Here is a 20,615-nt window from a genome sequence, read left to right as displayed (position 1 = left end):
TCTGTATTTGCCCCCTATCCAAACCTGTTCTGGCTGGGGCTGGTGGAAGGAGGTGATCAGAGCATGATCAGGAGAGAGGAAATGCTCACAGCCACTGCTAAGGCCACTCCATCCCCAAGCAAGGCCCTCTGAAGAGTTACATTTTAATTTTAGTGCTTACGTTTTACAACTGATAGGTCCATACAAAAACATATTAGAAACTGCACATCTTGAGCAAATCTCTCCCATTCTATGTACATTTAGTGGCAGATCCTGACCTCTACCAAACAGGTGTTTACATCAAAATCAAATCCTCAAAAACTGAAACCAAGAAGCACATCACAATTTGGAGGAACTACAGTGAGACAGGGCTGGAGTACAATCAAACTCTTTTTTGTTTTCCCTAAGGCTGCACAAGCCCCTATTGATTTGAAATAAATGGCAAACTGTCACTCTCAAAGCACGTGCATCAATGTGTACACACTAAGAGGTTTCTTAATGATTTATGTGAGTTGATGTCACATATGATCACAGCTCTCCTCCAGTGTCTTGACCTCCAGAGAAGGTAAACATGTGAAAACATAACCCTAGCCCTCTGTTTAATTGCTTTTAAACTTAAAACAACCACGTTTTTTGGTTAAGGAAAATCACTCCATAATGATACAATGTGTGCAGATCTCACCTTTTTTGCTGAACTGTTTTCTTCTGCCTGTGATGGGGGTCTGTTCATCTGAGGATGTAATTCAACCTCAGATGGCTGCTCTGTCTGCAACAACAAATCAGTCATTGCTACACCCAGAAAATGACTAGCAGTCACATACAATAAAGCCAATGAAAGGAAATGTTACACACAAAAGAAAAGTTACTGTAAAAATTCAACAGTAGGGAAAATGGAGATCTAGGGTGACAGCTGAATGGATGACATATGTCTTTTGCAGATTTTTAATGAAACCATATTCTTGCATTTTATTGTGCTGGGAAAATGGGAGAAAAGTTTTTTAGTGAAGCATTAGGAACCATGTCTCTGAACGAAAACAATCTAGAATTACCATTATGGCCTAAATACTGTGAGAAAAAATAAGAGAATAGAAAAAAGCTAGAAAGACCTTGGATATGCCCTGTCACCTTATTATCACCCGAAACCAATGAAGATTCACAGGAGTAAGCCTCTGTCTTTGAAACTTGTGAGGCTGAAGTGACAAAGCCAGTATCATACCAAAAATTCCAGCAAAGGTACTGAAAGCACAAGTCATAAAAAAGCAGACAAGTCTTCCCTCCTCCCTTCTCACATTTCAAACAGAAACCCAGCTGAAAACTCACCACCCAGATCTACACATCTGCAAAACAAAACACCTGACTTCCCAAAATACCTGACTGAGAAGCAAATTAAAGCAGAGGATTAATCACTTGCTTTGCCTCTCATGAAAGTTTTTTGCACCTTTTGATTTCCTCCACCACGACAGGGCCCGGCACCAGTGAGGGTGGCAGGATTTAGAGCTGCCTGTCCCCAGGTGCACAGCAGCAAACATGGCATTGTAAACATGGTGGGGCTGTTTTCTGTCCAGAACATATGGGCTGGCTCTCCAGGATGGGGAAGGCAGGCAGGAGGCTGAGGCACTTGGCACTGACAGACAGTCAGACAGACAGACAGACAGCCTCTTCTCCTCTTTCCCAGCTTCTGCCAAGGTGGAGCCAGGCTGGCAATGGCCCCAGGCAGCAGGGGCAACCTGCAATCCTGCTCCCTCCTCAAATGAGGCTCATTTCTACACAGGTGAGAGCCTGTGTTTAAAACCAAGTTCACAAATCTCAAACTTTTAAGGGGCCAGGATTTTAGCCATAATAACAATTTGTTGCACACCAAAGAACCTAAATCACTGTTGCAAAGAGGTTTCTGCACAGGCCCACCAAGCTCTGCAGCAGTCACAAGTTTTCAAGTGCCTAACTGTAAGTTAAATAAAAACAACAGAAAGCACTGGATTTGGTATATTTAAAAAGGAGGAACTTTTCCATAGCATTTTTATTTCTTCCATAACAGACACAATAAGAGCTGTACAGAAAGGTGCAGGGGCAATGTGGTTCTGTGGTACTGCTCTTCTGCAACCATACAGTATCAAACATGTGCACAGAGGAGGAAGTTTTGAAACCAATATCTTTAAAACACATGTGAAATTCCTCAGGAGAGAGGGAAGTGAGGGACTAACAAGATTTCTCTCCCACCCTTTTTTAAGTGTGTTACATCTGCAGTGTTACCTGATGGTTAAAAAAAACCCAAAGAGCCCCTCACACTGTAATATTTCCAGTATTTGAATATGAATATCTTAATTTTTAAAAATTTTAATAACTACTGCATGCTAACTTTTGAATTTTGAAAAGGTTTTTATATATTGAAAGTCTTCCTCTGTAAATGTAGATTTCTGGTCAAATAGAGTGAAATGGAAAAAAGCAATTTTTTGTGCATCTATAAAAATCAAAGACCTTTAAAAGTCCATTGAATGTAACAGAATATTTCTTTATCAGCAAGCTGAATAGGCCATAACCTCACTGATTTCTACAATAGCTTTTTATATATTCGAAAGAAATGAAGGCTCTGAGCACTGGCAAAGTCCACAAGGGTTTCATGAATGATCTGGGGATGGTAAAGCTCAAATAATGAACAGAACCACACAGTAAGTCTGGACCACATAAATTTGACAACCAATTCAGTCATTTAGGGACAGCAAGAGTAAATCCAGCCCTTCAGAGGGATATGTAATACACATACTATAAAGTCCTCGTGGTGTAGCTTTGTTGCATAACACATAAAAGTGCCAGGGTACAGGAAAGAGAGCTTTTAATGACCCTTTAGTGACAGGGAGCACTAAATACCTGCCTTAACCTGGCCAGGCAGCCAGTTTCTGTTGCTCACAGTCTTGTTGGAGTCTACAGCAAACCTTACATCAAAAGCAAGAATATATTCACTTATTCCACAGAATGGAGAGGAAAAAAAAAACTGTGACCAACTCCATGTTATTTATGTATAGATAAAAAAAGGCTGCTTTTGAAGAACCAGTTTGTTCCAACAGTGTAAAAGTAACTGAACAGATTAGTATTCTACAGTGTCAGTTTCAAATCATCAGAAAAATTGAAATCATGGTGAGATAAGGGGCCTAGAAAGAAAATTTAAAAAAAAAAACCAGAACCCAAACTTTTGCAGAACCACCGTCTCTTTTTTCCTTTTTATCTTTTTTTATGGTGTCATTGCAGGAGAGTACTGTGTTAAACCAAAGGGAACTGGAAAGGAAAAGAAAGGGTAAACCTTGTGTTCTAGTGAAGGCAAATATAAATCACAGTGAAAATGTCAAAAAGGGTAAGATTTCAAAATCTGTGAGAGCAGGCCATTTTTTGTGAGCTGGGTGCTGTGATGTGTCTGTCAGGGCCAGCCTGCAGCCCATGCTCAGGGCTGTGGCACCTGCTGGCTGTGGCTGGGTCACTGGGCTGGCCACATCTCCCTGCTGCCAGGACAGGAGGATTGCAAAGTTCAGCAGCCAGCAGTGCAGGGGCAGGTGAAAATAAAGAAATAGCTACATCTGACTGGAAAAAAACCCAAAAAAACACCCAAAAAAACCCCACCAATAAAAAAAAACAAAAAAGAAACAAACAAACAAAAAAAACCCAAAAAACCAAAACATACAAAAAAAACCCAAGCCAAGACAAAAAAAAAAAACAACCAAAACAAAACAGAAAAAAACCCCCCAAGCCCCCAAAACAAACAAACAAACAAAAAACAAAACAAAAAAACCCCCAAAATCCCCTAGTTCTGGTGATGCAGCTCCTACATAATGAATAAAACCAAGTGACTGCCATGTCCCTAAAGTGCCACCTAGCGGCCCGTGGGACGGGCCACTTCTGAGCGCCTGGCATCGCTGCAAAGAAGGTTTGCTGGTGCAGCCGACCCAACAAAGCCCTCTCTGAAAAGCTTTGTGAATACATCTGCAAGCTGATGTGTCCCCACACAGATTTTAAAGGAGAAATAACTCTTGCTTTTTCCTTTGGCAGAGGGATTCTTCACAGATTTCCTTCACTGATTTGGATGTGGGATGTTTGTAGCCTGCTGGGCAGAGAAAGCCTGACTCAGCAGTACTCTGGTCCTCTAGTGGGGTACAGGACAAGGATGTCCTTCAGGAGCAGCTGAGGTGAATTGCCTTCAGTTCTTCATGATTTTAATGCCATGCTTAGCATAGTGTGCCCACAACTCGTTCAGAAACATGGCAATAAATTACCTCCCTCCAATCACAGAAACACCTTAAAATTTTCACACAATTATTTTCGGGTTTAAATTCTTCACCATTGGTTTATAAATTATAAATTATGCAATATGGTCTGCCAAGAGAACCTCCATTTATGGCAGTGTAGAAGGGCTTTGATGAAGGTGTCTCACATCCTCAGAGTGGAGTAAACTACTGACACTGGGAACGCTGCTGGGCTATCTGGTATAGCTGGGAGCACATACAGGGTTATAGGAAATGGGCAAAGAATGTTCTGGTCTTCTGCACTGCCTATAGTGCACTGCAGAGTCTGCAGATGAGGCCTGTGGGTATCTTGATTTTGGGAAGCAGGGTAAGACACCACAGAAAAGAGCAAGAGAGTGTTCTTATTCCAAATCTCCTAAAGAGATTCTTTTTGCAGAGACCAGTCCAGTTATACTAGCAGACAGTATCTCCTGTTTCCTTAGCACAGTCTTGACTTTTCTAGGAACAGCCATACCCTTCCCATTCTTCCAGGCAGAAGGTAGAACTGGCCAACAAAGTTTCTGTGCAATGGCCACAGATAGAGTCCAACCTGCGGCCTATGGCCAACACTGAGCATTAGAACAAATAATTCCTCATTATTAAGAAGAGTATTAAGAGTTGCAAATGTTCATTATTTCATGGCATGATCCCTGTGCAGCCATTGATAATCTCCTCACTGCTCCACGTGACAATACTTAACAGTTCCTTTCTACAAGAATATGTAATGCTCACTCAAGCATTGAGTGCTTTGAGAGCCTCATATGAAAGATCTTCATGACTGTAAGAGAACACAGTATTTTAACAACTGGTTCTTCACTTACATTTCCAGTTCTTTTGCTTCGCAATGTTGGATTATATGTAGATTACACACCCACTTTTCAAGACAATCCGTAACTGATCTTCCAGAACAGAAGATCTACACCAAGCCTTCATAATTCCTGTCATCTGATAGGAATTCCTACCTTTTTTCAAGAGGTCAAGTCTATATATTCAATCATTGCCACAATTCAATTTCGCCCACACTTGTGCTCCAGGCTAACTTTACACATGGAAATAGTCCCATTGTAGTCACTGGCACTACTCACAGAAATGAAATTCTCTTTGTGCATTCATTGGAGTAGCCCATAATCGTTACCTATATAGTGCCACTGCTTAGCTTTGCAAAAAAAGTATTGAGAACAGCTTATCTGTAAGGAAAAGTAGGCTACTAAATATGCTTAACACCCTGCATGTGCCCATTGCAATCTTCTATCATCTCTGCATAAGTTCATTTAAGAGGTACTTTGCTCCTTTCTAAACACTCGTATTTTTGTGCTTAAAGCCAATTTCTGGGAAGTCGAGACATCTCAATTCCAGTTTCTGTGAGTCTCCTGCATCCCACACTGAATCATCAATTCTTTTTATTGCTTATTACAAAAACTGAAAATGGTAAGACAGAAAAAAAAAAACCCACAGGGATGCAAATGCAACAAGCTGCCAGGGTCTTAGTGTGCTGCCTGCTTTCTCAGCACTGTGCAGTCCTGAAGTTTTGATAAGCTTTTTCTTTCCCTGAGCTATCTGAGGGCTGGTGATAAGGTTGAGGAGAAAGGCAGTAAATACAAACAAATTGCTGCAATGTTCAGCTCATTCACAAGGAAAGAATAGGACCCAGATGGAAGCATTAACAATCTGTTTTAATACTTCAACTTCCACAAAACCAGATTAACGTAAGCTAGAAAGGCATATGTGCATTCCACTAGAGATACAGGCATTGGGTTCTTAGCTTCTTTCTTTGTTGTTATGATAAATGTGAAGCCAAATTAAAAAATTGTTACAACATATTTTAATTAAGATGCTTGCCTTCTTCCACTCTTCCAGAAACCTCTTTAGAAAGGATTTTAGAGCATCCATCAACTACTCCTCAAATTCAATTTTAACTGTGCTACTTTCCACCACTTCTTAAATCGCAATTTATTTTGTCTGGCTGTCTTAGATTTAATATATAATTTTCATGAGAGGAAGATAATCCATTTGTATTATATTAAAGTGGCAGATGGCAAAATCTTTCATGTTATAGAAGACTTTCAGTTTCATTACTGTTACATGCCTCTTCAGTACCTACTGCACAGCTTATACAACATATGTTATTGTGCAGCCAAAGCCATGGAGATAATAAAAAAAAACCCAACTTTTCCTTGCACAATGGTTGTAAATGCAAGCTAAAAAGTATTCCTTTCATTAAATATAAAATAGTTATTTGGGAGAGTATAAAATTGTATAAAATTGCATGGTGCCAAAAGCAAAATATTCACTTTTTTGTGGGGGCAATTTTTATTTATGTAACAGAAAAGTTCCTTCCTGAAAAATTCAAGGTGTCCTGCTAGCACTTGAAATTCTTCATGTAATTTTGCAGAATAAAGGAATTCCTGGGTATCTTCTCCAAACAACCTTGTAAGCAAGTCCAAACTCACCCTCCACGAATCTCTGCTGTAGCCAAAGACACTGGTGTAGGGGGACACCTGGACACCTCCGAGCACGGAGCCTGCACGTGGCCATCCTGCTCTGGAGGCCCAGGGGTCTCAGCAGGATGGATGGGAGTCCTTCCCCACCTCCTGGCCTCAGCATGGGCATGTGTAATTGATGGTTAAGAATCCAGCCTGAGCCACATTCTGTGGATTCAGCAGGATGTGGAGGCATGTTAGTAGAGACAACTTCTTGAAATGGGTCCCAGTTTTCACTTGCAATTCTGGATGATGAATGGCCAAAAAGCTTCAAGGAGCTATGAAGTATCAAGTAACATTTGGAAAGCAGAACATTTCATATGTTAAAAAGAGCACTATCTTTGCTTTCCAACACCACCAGGGGCTGTGACTGGGCAGGGTGACTCACCCATCACCCCTCACAGTGCTTCATTTCCAGGGTTTCACCAAATCAATAACATCTAAAGGTTATGATGGCCACTAAACTGACAGCTGAATTCTGAGCTCATGTAACACAGTGAGATTTTAATCTTCAGAGCTCCACTGGATTCAGGGTACTTCAGTTTGATAATGTTAACAGCTGCCTACCTACTCTACTCCACTTGAATGCTTCGCCTTCACCCATAATTTTTTCAGCGCCTGCCAAAACTGCCAGCATGGAATCAGTGGGAAAAACACATCCCAAGGTCTCCAGAAATAAAAGTGCAGCACAAACCACTGTGAATTTACAAAATCAACAGGCTTAAAATTGTGACTCTGGGAAAAGAGACCAGGAACATCAGTTTTTTCAGCCAAGATACACAGAGTTTTCTTCCAGTCCCACTGTTTTCAAATTCCCTTATACAGCACAAGCAGGATTGAAGATACGCCTTCATTGTTGGACAGGAAGGTACTGAAATACAGTAATTTAAATACAGGAACACTGATCTAATTGGGCAACATTGCAGATAGTTAGCTGATGTTGGCTAAACTCCTAAAGTTATATTTGCTTTTCGGTGTTCATCCATAATTCCTATTAACATAAATATGTTACGAAATCTCCCAGAGAAAGCAGCTGTGGTAAGTGACTTCTGTAGGCTTAAAAGCCAACAGTAATAAAATATTATTTTGTTTTCCATTAAAAAAATAACAACAAGGGCTTATATGAAATGTGCATACATGTTTGGCTCCAGTTATTAATGAGCACCCAAAGTTACTTTCTACCTGAAATCTGTGTCACTGCAAATCAGCTGTATAGTTATTGCCTTCCTACCGTGATTCCTGCACCTCCATGTTGCACAAATTTTCTCTGCACAGCCCTGGATCTGCACAACAGTTTTGGGGCCACCTTTATGCCATTTCTCCTTGATTACTTAAGTTTACCATCAAGTTAGGAACAGAGGATGAGGAAAACTTACCCAAGCTGCTGAACCCCATTCTCTGCAAGCCCAGAAAAAAACCACAGTTGTTGTCTCCAAAAGCTGCAAGTTATTTGTTCTATATACTACAACATGGCATGGGAAATAAGCATGCCAGTATCCTAAGTCTACAACAGTTTGTAGGATATGAAATATTTATGGCAAATTAAGTTGGGAAACCGATATGGATAAAATTATCCTCAAATCCAAGAAGCTACTGCAGACTTGCTAAATGTGAGATGTGCTACTAGAGATCACAGAAGGTGCCAGTGAAGTTACACACAGCCTTAAGCATAAAAGGAAAATACTTCAAAACAACATATCCAAAAAAAACCTCTCATCTATGTGTAAGTGCTTTTCCACACATAATCTTTCCAAGAACTTTTTACAAAATTGAGGCAAAATTTGAATGACTTTTAATGGGAAAGCAATATGAATTGATGACACTAATAAAAGAGTTCATTCTTTTATTAGATTCATGCAATTCACAATGTCTTACTGTAAACATCAATTCAGAATGGCTTGGGGTGCAGAATTGGGTTGGAATTTGGGTTAAAAGATTGTGAACTGAAGATAATGAGATCCTAAGAAGGAACTACCATAGCCTTTTAGAGGCCATCAAGCAAAAAGAAACACAGAGTTAAATCCACCAGCTCGAACAGCTGTCATAGAAGTAAAAAGAGATGCAGCCACCACCTGTAAAGGTGTCTGCCCAGCAGAGGTGTGGAACAGCATGAGCTGGCAGCAGCAAGCTGAGATCTCTCTGCCAGTCCTGCTGCTATTTGCCATAAACTGGCCAGATCCTCACAGCATCCCAAGACTCAAGCCTGCCACAATAATCCTGTACATCCCCTGAGCTGTGAAGTCAAGGCCACAAGAGCATCAGCTGTATCACCTTGTGCTCTGCTCACCCAGTGACACAATCCTTGTCCCTTGTAATACAGCTGGACTATGGAAGCAGAGTTGGATGTGGACATAATGTAGGAAGTTTGTGATATGAGTAGAGATGTTTGGCACACTCTGAATAACCAGTGATTCAGTAACTCACCAAGGTTGATTATCTTGGAGGCTCTGACAGGAAAAATAATGTTTTCCTAAAGGTTGAAATAAATTCTACTAAAAAGCACTGCAACATAGGAGCAAAGTCAAGGTGCCATTTCTATATTCTGGACTTGTGATCCACTGAAATGTAACACCTGTCCCTGGGTACCTCTCTTTTATGCACTTTGGTCTTTACATCCCATGAGCCCTTTAATCTCACTCTGAAAAGCCAACTGGTTCAATCTGCTTCTCAGTCATCCATAGAAAACCATAGACCTCAGAAAGAAATTATTTCCCTCTCCTCCTCCATCAACTGATTTCCAAAGCTGAGCCAAAATAATCATATCATGAGCATACTTTAAGGTGCACAGCCACCTGAAATATGCAGGGTTTGCTTCACTTCCAAGCTACATTTGTCATTAACAGTGCGTAACTGCAAGAGTACAGCAAAATGACACTAAAGTATGATTTTCAATAACACTGTTGAAAAATAAGTTAAAACAGAAATTTAAGGAGAGTATGGTAAATCTTGAAATAAGAAAAAGCTGAATATGCAGTTTCAGCCTCAAGACTTTTCTTCAGGTCTTGATCCTGTCTCAGCTTTGAAAGCAGATCCCTTCCTCCAGCTTCTCTGTGCTCTTTAATTCAAGGGCCCCACTGGACTATGGTAATCCATATGCTCACTATTGCTTACATGCTATTTGCAAAGGTCAGCTCAGCTGAATTATGATCCCATCACACATATTTCCCTGTTACCTTTTCTCTGTTACCTTTATCACATAAAGGCATCCTTGGGGAAAAAAGAAACAATGTGATGAGCATGAAGTGTATTCATGTTTTCAAGAATTAGTTTTAGATACACTTTTGAGAGACATGAGTACAACATGTACTCATTGATGTTTGATCCAATATCTTTAAATATCATCAGAAATAAATTAAGTAAATGTAAGTGATGCATGTTAGCAAAGCATCAGCTGCATATTCATTACTGAGCAGACAGAGAAACCACTCTTTTTTTTCCTTTTAGAAATCAGACCTCTGTAATGGAGAGGACTGGATCAAAATTCCACATGACAATCTTCTTATGTTTATCATTTTAAGAAGGTCGTGTATTCTGCATGTCCCAGTCTAGGATGAGCACTTGGTTCAGTATTTGGTTAGAAAGATGCTGGACATGCATACACAAATTAAGTTGTCACTCCCCTGCTAAGGAAACACAACCTGATCACAAGACAAGAGAATGGACAATTAACAGAACCTTGCCTGGAATGAAGGGTTTTGTTCTCTGAGAACAGGATTTGTTGTCTTTAATGCTTTTCCCAATGGCAGCAAGAGGGCTTGCACTGCACTATGGGAAGCTGCAGCAGTGGCAGGAGGGCTGGCATAGGTTGCAGCAGCAATTGCTGCAGGCACACGACTGGGAGGGAGGGAGCTTGCTGTGGATCTGGGAGGTAGGGAGCTGTGCTGTGGGATCTGGGATTGGGAGGTGGGAGCTGTGCTGATCTGGGATTGGGAGGTGGGAGCTGTGCTGTGGATCTGGGATTGGGAGGTGGGAGCTGTGCTGATCTGGGATTGGGAGGTGGGAGCTGTGCTGTGGATCTGGGATTGGGAGGTGGGAGCTGTGTTGTGGATCTGGGATTGGGAGGTGGGAGCTGTGCTGTGGATCTGGGATTGGGAGGTGGGAGCTGTGCTGATCTGGGATTGGGAGGTGGGAGCTGTGCTGTGGGATCTGGGATTGGGAGGTGGGAGCTGTGCTGTGGATCTGGGATTGGGAGGTGGGAGCTGTGCTGTGGATCTGGGATTGGGAGGTGGGAGCTGTGCTGATCTGGGATTGGGAGGTGGGAGCTGTGCTGTGGGATCTGGAGAAGCCAGAGGGGAAGACTGCTCTGCTCTCTCTCTGTGTCAGACAAATCAGGAATGTGATGGGAGCACCAAGGGGTGGCAGCAGCATGGCTAATGCCATCCTGACTGGGGAAACATGCAAGCTCAAACCAGAGTGTTCTACAGTCCTCAAGGCAGGAACTGCACTCAGTGCTAGCAAGGGATGGGCAGAAGGAGAGCACAACAAGCTGCTGATGGAGCTATGTGTGGCAACAAGCCTCTAATCATTTCCATCATAAGCACTGTGCAGTAAGAGGTGCTCAACAGCACACTCTTAAGGGTAAGCTCAAGTGATGACCATCATGGCCTATGGAAGGTATCTCACCAGCTTTCAGTATGTAAGGGCTGTCAGCTCCCCTGTGGATTTGTTTCCTATCATACACTTCATCTAAAGGAGTAATACATGAAGCATATTGTGCCTAAGACTTAACACAGCCAATACCACAGAAAAATATTGTGATACTCCATGATCTCCTGAAAGGCAAAGAATTACCTTGATGCAGACATGCATGATTTTGTCAATTTGTGTTGTGCTGTAGTTTTGTCATGCTCTAAAAAAAACAAACCCCCAAAAACTCACCGAAAATGCAAAATAAAAGCACACACCACTAATGGTTTGAAACTTAACAACATAGCTGACATGGCATTCACTTCCTTTCAGCATTATTTTTTTAAGCCCATGGGTGCAACACACACTTCCATGCCACGGTTCCCTTAGCAGATGCCCTCAGCTTTGAAGCTCAAGAAGCAAATAGCAACAGCAGGTATCAAGCCCATGCCTTCAAGCATGAAACTCCTTTTAGTAGACTAACTTTGCTAGCCTTTCATTTACAGTTGGGTAAGTAAAGGTTAGTGGGTGCATGTAAGCTCCACTGCAAAGAGGTTTAATTAATTAGTCTGTAATTTGACACTGCATCACACTGGCCAGACAGACACAGGAAGGAGGACATGGAACTGCAAACTGCAGATTCTCATTGACTTGGAAGCAGGATCAACTGCTGTGTCCAAGCCAACCAGTGCTAACCACTGCAATAGTATCATAAATAAACAAGTAACACACAGCAAAGAACTGAAACTTTGTCCATACCTGAGATACAGAAGGTCGAGGGGGTAGTGCAGGTGGTGGTGGGGGCAGCCAGCCAGACCTCACAGCTGAACAGTGGGAAAAGAAGAAGATGATGATAAAAAACCCCATCCAAACCAAACTACTGAAATTTAATTCCAAATAAACCCAGAATTAATTCCCAGGATAAGTGGAAATTCCTCCTAGTGAAAAGGCAGTATACAAGATTTGATAACAAAGCCCAAACTTGATCTTTATTGAGCAAAAGCTTGTTTGAAATAACCTCATGAGTGGTGATTTAGTTGCTGTAAACCCCCAAATGTAATGAAACAGAAACCCAGAAACAGGGTCCACTTGTTCTTTGGACTTTGCTCTTTGTCATTAAAAATACCGCCCTTCTTAAAAGTGACACTTTAGCACCCAATGTAGACACTATCACTCACTCTGGATAAAACACACTCCCTGACAGAGTACAGCCTTAAAAAGAAAACATCTGTCATGGAATTAATAGCACAAAAGCCTAAATTAACCAAAAAGAAATCCATTTCTTTGCTTTTATATTTAGTATTTGCATGCTAGCACTCCACAGAGGTATTTCAAAGGGAGGAGGAAGGCAAATCCTAACCGTTTTATCAAGCCTCAATAAGACAATGTAACGTCAGCTTTGAGTTTGAGCCAGCAAAAGAGAGGGTAAAAATCATGAAGTGCATGCTGTAATTTTTAGTTTCCTTAAAATACCTAAAACCCATTTGGGACAAAACTAGAGGATAGATGACAGCTTCCCAAAGGCAACTGTGAGGAGGCAGAGAGAGGACTAGGCTGGCACAGAGACATCAACCAGGACTAACTGGGTTACCCTCCCCAAGCTCCTCTTGCACTGAATGCTCAGCACTCGCTCTGGCAAAGACACCAGACAGTCCATCTTGCATTGGTGTATTTTTGTGTAACAAAAAAAACCCCAACAGTATTCAGCTTAGAAATGCTCTTTACCACAATAATGCTAAGCAATCAATTACATTTATACACTTTCTGTTTCCATACATATTTTAAAAAGACCACAAAGACCATTAAGAGCTGTCTTATGGCTTAGCCATTTACATATTTTATACACCAAATCTAAAAATGTCTACATGGCTGAAAATAATAAGAAAAAAGATACTAACCATTACAGATAATTGTGACATGAGAGTAAAACTGTGTGTGAAAACATTGAGAAAAATCATATTGATTATTTACAGCTCCAGAGACTTATAATACACTGGTGGGATTTTCCATTTTCTCCTTAATCATCTCCTGTATTTTACAAAATGAAGCCTAATATGGCACACAATACCAAAGAGAGAGTTAAAACAGAACTGAAGTTATGCCAGGGAACCACTAACACACCTACAGGTGTAAGAGAGATTTGAAAAAACAGTCATCAGGATCTTTCTCTTGCATTTGATTAGTTCTGTTTATAGGACCATTGCAGTAACAGCATGATGTAGTAACTACACATTCCATCTCTCCCATGCAACTGATCTTTAGAAAGGAAGAAACATTCCTTTCCTTTAATCTGAACTTCAGGTTGTTACTTCATTTATCTGGGCACTGGCAGTGGCTTTGGCTTGTGACAATATTTGAAAACAACACCCAGCTCAGACACCACATGCTGGAAAAGAATCTCCTGAAGTCATTGGACATACTGCGAAACTCCACGAGTCTCTTGGGATTTGGCCTACAAAATTCCAAAGGGAAAAGTATTTGTTCCATAAAATAATCCAGTGAAAAAAACCACACCACCACACAAAACCTCCTTCTTCAGCTTTCAAAATGCAACATATATGAATCTAGCATTAAAGAACTTAGATGCTTACAACATGTGCATTTGACCCAGTTTCCTCTTTTTAATCCTAAAAATTCTAGCTTAAGCTACTCATGAAATATTCATAGAATTCCTGCTGTTGCAGAAGATCTTTGGCCTGTTGTTAGAGGGAAATCATGCTTATGTGAGCACAATTACTAGCAAAAGTTAGCTGACTTTGGAGGACTCGTAACAACTTACAAAAAAAGCCCCAGGCTTCAGCCTTCTCTGGTGCTACTATCCTAAAAGAGGGCAGTGTGAACAGACACTCGTGGGTGTTCGTGTGCTTTGGCAGGTGATTTGTACTCTCCAGCTATTCCAGAATAGCCTGGAACAGAGCTCTTCTCTCCTTCCTGGGACAGTGCCCAGCACAGACCGGCTCTTGCTGTCAGAGGTGGCAGCACCCCTTACCTCAGAGCAAACACAAATACAAGGAAAATTCTGTTTCCAAAACAAAAGCAAGTACCCTGGGGCCGAGCAGCAAACAGACAAACAGACAAATGTGCTTCCAGGTGCACACCTCAGAGCTTGGAGAAGCTGATGTCCCTGATCTTCTCACCCTGTGCAGAAGCCCAGGGAGCTGTATGGGCCTTGCACAGCTCCTCTTGCTATTGAGCAACGTGCTGGCATTCAAACCAGGCTGAGGCACAGAATCATGGAACAGTCTGGGCTGGAAGGGACCTTAGAGTCAATCAAACCCCCCTGTCATGAGCAGGGACATTTCCCCCTATACCAGACTGCTCAAAGCCCCATCATAAAAGGCAAATCCTACAGAGAGCACTGTGGAAAGCCCATGCAGGTACCAGTAAAATAGATTTAAGTATCCATGTCACATGTATTCTGACAGCATTTTCATGCAGTAGTCACTCCCACAAAGACAGAGTTTTCAGTTCAAAAATCATGGCTCTCTACTCAGCACGTTTACATTTTTATCAGTGTGGAAACCTTCAAAGACCATTCTTCTGCCCTATTTTGGACACCACAAAGGTCTAATAGTACTAACATGACACCACACCAGATTAAAAAACAGGTTTTCCAATCTGAAGGTAGATTAATATTTTAAAACAAACAGCAGGCTGCAATTGTATACCCTGAGAACTGGTCATGCCATCTTATCTGACCACTCTGCCTCCAGCCTCCCTAGCAGACAACACTCAGCACTTAGTCATTATTTGTGGCAGTGAAAAATTACAATCCTAGCAACTACTCAGATAAGTCCTTTACTTATTTGGTGTAGGAAGAGAATATGAAGGAACAATAGAAGTTGTAACAGCCCACACAAACCTATGGAAGTAGGTCTTTAATTCACCAGATACAGCAGCAGTGGTGAATCCCAAACTAGGATGAACAAGTCTGGGCCCATGGGATCCTTTAGAGCAATGTAAGAGCAAAATGCTGTACTTCTCTTACCCAACGACAGTCACTTAAACTCTTGGTTTTCAGTATTGAAGAAAAAACTGCCACAATACACTGAGCTTCTGGATGCCTGCTATTTTTGAAAATTAATATTGAAACAGCAGCATATAAAACTACATTTCCTGAAATATTTCCATGTCAGATATTTAATATTAATTCCCTACATGAGGATGACATCTTGGTTTTAAATGTCTATCACCTTAGCTTGAGTATCACCTCAGACAAGTACACCCTCATTCCCATCTGAACTGGACACATATGTAAGCAGTCTCCTGAAAGAAGGGAAGGGTGCTTTTCCAGGGTTAAGGGCCATTTTGTACCTTGCAGACCAAACTGAACAAAGGTCCTGCCTAGGATCGAGACTGACCTCATCTCAAGTCAAAGGAGAGTCTGGCTGACGTATTTGGCATTTTTCAAGAGGATGCTATAGCACTGCTGGATCAAAGGAGAGCCTGGTTGCATGGTAGATTTCCATCAGTTTATGCTGCTTCGGAGTCCTGAGCTCCCAGAGCAGGTTTAATGAAACACCAGCCAATTAATTTAATCAGCAAGCAAAGAGAGTAAGATACTGCAATCAACTCAAAAAGATAAGCTAACAGAATGAATTATTCTTCTGCTACTATTCTATTCCCAACTACCTAAGGCTTTGGCTCCTCAGGAAAGCCAGCAATTTCAGCCTTCCACTGTTGTGGAGAGGTTTTTGAGATACTTTTCCTGCTTCTGTTGCCAAAGGCAGAGCACAGAGAAGTTCTGTGTCTAAGTTGGTTTCTGTTTACCTCCTTCTTCCTGAACTTCTATTCTTGTTCAGTGAAATTAGTACTTGGTTATCCCCTAACACTAACACCATTCTTTGCACAAATTCATTTATTTACATTCCTGACAGCAGCATTAGCAAGTGATTGTGAAATAACCATTTCTCAAGAGATCTGATTTATTAATTCTCACTGGTATGTGTAAAAAAAAAAACATACCAAAAAACCCAAACCAAAAAAACTGCAAAGCTGTAGCCAGGAATATAAATCTAATAAATGATTATAGTAAGGTGGTTGTGAAATACCACTGATCCCAGGATCTGTTTCAATAATTCTTGCTAATGTCTCTTTGGAAGGTAATATCATTGTGGGAAAAAACCCCCCTGTTTTAGACTCCTGACACTAACTTTGTTACCAGGTTTGTAGAAATGCTGTAGAAAGCATTGCCAGTGGCAGAATGACCTCTCTTCTCACAGTTTGGGGAACCTGCTCAGCAGGCAGTTTATTGTGTCACAGCAAATGATGCACACACCTGATGTTAGAGACACACACACTCTTGTGACAAGTCTGTTTCATGTGCTCACCATACAGAATGTTATTTGTACCTTAAGTGAGTGGAAAATGATCCAAGTACTTTCCAAGTAATTAGGAAGAGATATATCCAGGCCTTAAGTAATTAATGTTTTTGCACTATGAACTCACACGTGTGACCATTTAGGACATTGTGTGCTAACGTATCTAATGGATCACTTCCAAATCAAACAAGCAAAATATCACTAGAGGATTTTTTTATGATGTCTGGTTTTAATGTCCCTTCCATGAATTTCAGCATGTGTTAAGAAATTCTGTAAAACAGATTTTTTTTAAACATCTATTTTCTGGTTTACGTCATATATCCACAACATCTGCATTTTTACCTCCCTGTCCCTCATTTTCCTTAAACCATTTAATTTTCTACTTACTGTTTTCTCTACCCTTTCCTTTTCTGCGTGTTTCTATCTGGGGATTGTTTCTCCCTCCTGCCTTTGCCCTTAAACAAAACTATCCAAGATTTTGTTCTCACTTCACGTTTAGCTTCATTCTCCACCCACAGGGAGGCACAGTCCCTCCACCTTCCTCCTACAGATCCATGTTGCTGGAGCTTGTTCTCCCTGGAGACCTGGGGGGCAGAGCTGGAGGTTCCAGCACTGGCCATCTGTGGCCACTTCCAACGTGGACACTCAGAACAAGCACATGGGAGCCAGGAGGAGCAGGGGGCTGCCAGGCATCACCCCTCGGGTCCCTCCTGGGGCTCACACACTTCCTGGGGACACCTCCAGGGTCCTCCCCACAAGGGAGGCACCCTGACTCTGTTCCACACGAGACACAGCAGATCCCATCTTGTTGAACCTATAAAGCTGTTACACCATGGATGAGCATTTTTTCACAGAACAGGAGTTACTGTGAAAAATCCCCATGGGATCATGAAAAAGGTCAGTGGGGCTGGTAGGGCTAGTCAAGAAAATTTCAACCTTCACAATTTTCTGCAGAAGAGTCTTTGGATTAAAATTTAATTTTTAACAACCTGCAACAGGATGAAAATAGACTGCAAATCATTCTTCAATCCCTGAAAGAGCTAAGCTTAGATAAATGGGAAAATATAATTTTTTAAAAGTTCAATTCATTCACATAAATTGCAAAAAAAGCAGCTACACTTGAAAGGCTGGTAAGAACCACCCCAGTAAAGTGCTGTCCAGACTCAGCCCTTAGAGATATACGTAAAAATCTAAAAATGCAAAAATATGTTACCCCATCAGAATCCTGTCATGTAATAACTATTCATCCATTTATATCCCCACTATTTTCTCCATCTTATTTAACCTTACTTATGTTCTTGTCCAATTGGGCAAAGAAGTTACACAGTTGTAAACATATAAGTCCTTCATAAAAAAATTCTAAAAGGCTGACAGGCACAAAATTCTTCCATTCAAATCAGAAGGAAGATATTAATATTTTATTCAGAATAAGCTCAGTTCAGTAATCAAATATATTCTGAAAGGGAACAGGACTAGAAAAAAACAACAGCTCCAGTACCAGATCAGGGGCTGAGTCCCAAAAAAAAATTATTTTCTGACTCAAGAAAGTATTTTTGCAGCACTTGTTTTTAAAATGTATTTCATAGAGATAAATACAAATAGCAGCTCAATTTTGTGTTCTCTGTGCTCTATGTAGAAGACATTTTTAATTTAAATTTGTCACAACTCTTACAAGCAGTCACTCACGTGACTCTACAACTTCTCACTCGATTAAGCTTGCAATATTAGAGTCCTTGTGCACTATGCAAACAATAATTTGTGAAATGTCATATTTGGTGAGGGTATTTGCCATTATCTTTTCTCTAAAATAAAAGTCCTTCAAAAGTAAATTTTCATCTTCCTAATTTAATGTTTAATGGTCTGACTAATAAGCACAACACAGTAACATGCAAGACAGTACAGTATTACAGCACAAACAAAATCCCAAGAAAATAGCTGGTTTTTACTAAATCAAGACTAATGTAAGAGCAACGAGAGGAGGGAGTCCTGAAAAATAATTACTTAATTAAATTTAGCCTTAAAAAAGAACATTACTTTTCTAAGTTCCCCCTTGTCACTTTGGCTTTCAAACAAAATTTTTAAGAAATCTGTAATTTTGGTAATACAAAAACATAACTGCACCAACTGTTAATAGCTTGTCTTTAGCAACTAAATCTTTCAGACAGCTAACATCACTGGGCACAGACATTTCCTAGCAAAAACAATTAAGCATAAAAGAATACAGAAGGTAATACAGTAATCATGCTTATCTAGGTTAATTTTTGTAGGTTTTTTTGTATTCAGTTTCACATACACAAAAGGCAAACTCACTTGCATTTGGCTCACTAAGCTAAAAAGACAATCTAGCTGAAAAGATATTCCTGAAAACTGGGGCAACAGTATCATGGTAACTGTTTGGGCTTGTTTGTATCAAAACTTCTATGACACCACAGCAACAATAATTTTAATTCTCAAAATACTCTTTCCTACACAGTTATGAACTGTTTCATTTTACATGTAGACTTAAAACCATTCAGAAATACAAAGAATTCAACTAAGGCAAATATAAAAAAGCTAAGATATCTCAATACACATTTAACTATTCACAAATCTCACACCTGGCAAACAAAACCCACCAAGTCTGTAAGCTCAAGGAAAGAATAGGCTAATTGAATGAAAGTCTGATGAAGTAAAGAAGTAATGAAAAGTCTTCTTCAAAGGTATGAAAAAGAGGGTAAAATGTGACGCTGAACAGTCTTCCTTTAGCACTAATGAAAATGAGAGGGTGCAGGAAGGCAATTGTACTGAGAGAGTCTGAAAGTACCACTTCAAACTGCTTGGGAAACAGCCATGTGAAGGAATACAGGAGTGATGTGGGGACACACTTATGTCACTGATGGGAATGCTGATGCACACCAATAAATTCTATTCCCTTGTTCCTTTCCTATAAACACCAAATTAGAACAAACAGGACATTTTATTGTCTGGCAGCCATCACTAGCCCAGCAATGCTAAGTACAGTTTACAGATCTGACTGCAGTCAGGAAAACATCATTTGTGACAGAAAGTACTGTCCTTGCAATAAAATGCTTGCTGATAAAGTGTGGAACTTAAGGCCTCACATTTTAAAAGGGAGAAAACCCGCCAAAATACTAGCCCCTTGTTGCGGGCTAGAACCAGCACCCCAGAAGCAGAGAATCCAAGCTACAGTGAGTGTTTCCTTGGAATCCTATGTAAAAAATGGTGCCTGCAATCCATGTGTTCTTCACCACAGGGACAGCCACAGCAGGAGGTGAGTTTCCAAAGCAAATGAGTGCTGAAAACCTCCAGTCAAAAATTCATTTGTAAATAGATATATGGCTGTTTTGTTCAATCTGCTTCCAGATAACACAAAACTACACTGTTTATGACAAGCTTGTTGTTTCATCAAAGCAAATTCTCTTTTCCTAACAAGTATCCTTTGTTCAACAGAACTGTTAATTAAAAGTAGTTATGCGACTCAGAAATGAAACTAAATGGGAAATAAAATGTATTTCAGAGGGAACTGTATGAATCTAACAAGACTCAGACTGTTGTCACTGCCCAGAAGTAAATTCTTTATTGGCTGTCATGGGCAGCAAACAGAACTGAACAAAACATCAGAAGAAAATGGATGCATTTTCAGGTTTTAATGCTCAAACTGAGACTTGCCCCAGCCCTGGAGCCCCCCCAAGGCAGACTCCAGCTTACTGCTGCTGTTGAGGCTAGAAGGTGGCTGGGGCTCTGCTGCAGGATCTCTGAGCTGCCCCAGTTTGGGCCCCCTCAATACCCAGGTCTTACTCTGGGAGCTCTTGGCTTGTATCTGACTGGAGACTGGGCTAGGGGAGAAATGAAGAAGTAAACTAGGTCATGTATGCATTTAAAATGACATTTTTGTTTCTACTTAAAACCTGGTGTTGTCCTTCCAGGAATGCATGAACTAG

General features: G+C 40.7%; 1 protein-coding gene across 1 annotated transcript in view; it reads right to left on the bottom strand.

Annotated features, from left to right (window-relative positions):
• REPS2 (RALBP1 associated Eps domain containing 2) overlaps positions 1-20,615 on the bottom strand; it is a 95,400-nt gene that overhangs the window by 9,924 nt on the left and 64,861 nt on the right. Inside the window, exons 14-15 of the mRNA XM_054271712.1 lie at positions 12,113-12,177; positions 662-745 (exon numbers count right to left, since the gene is read on the bottom strand). Of these exons, the coding sequence (XP_054127687.1) occupies positions 662-745; positions 12,113-12,177 (149 nt within the window). The remainder of the gene's footprint in view (positions 1-661; positions 746-12,112; positions 12,178-20,615) is intronic.

This window comes from Melozone crissalis, unplaced genomic scaffold (genome assembly GCF_028551555.1).
Source record: "Melozone crissalis strain CALT ecotype California unplaced genomic scaffold, PUWL_Pcris_2 ptg000013l_1, whole genome shotgun sequence".
Classification (NCBI taxonomy): domain Eukaryota; kingdom Metazoa; phylum Chordata; class Aves; order Passeriformes; family Passerellidae; genus Melozone; species Melozone crissalis.
Note: the sequence above shows the minus strand (reverse complement) of the source record. Positions and strands in the feature narration are given on the sequence as shown.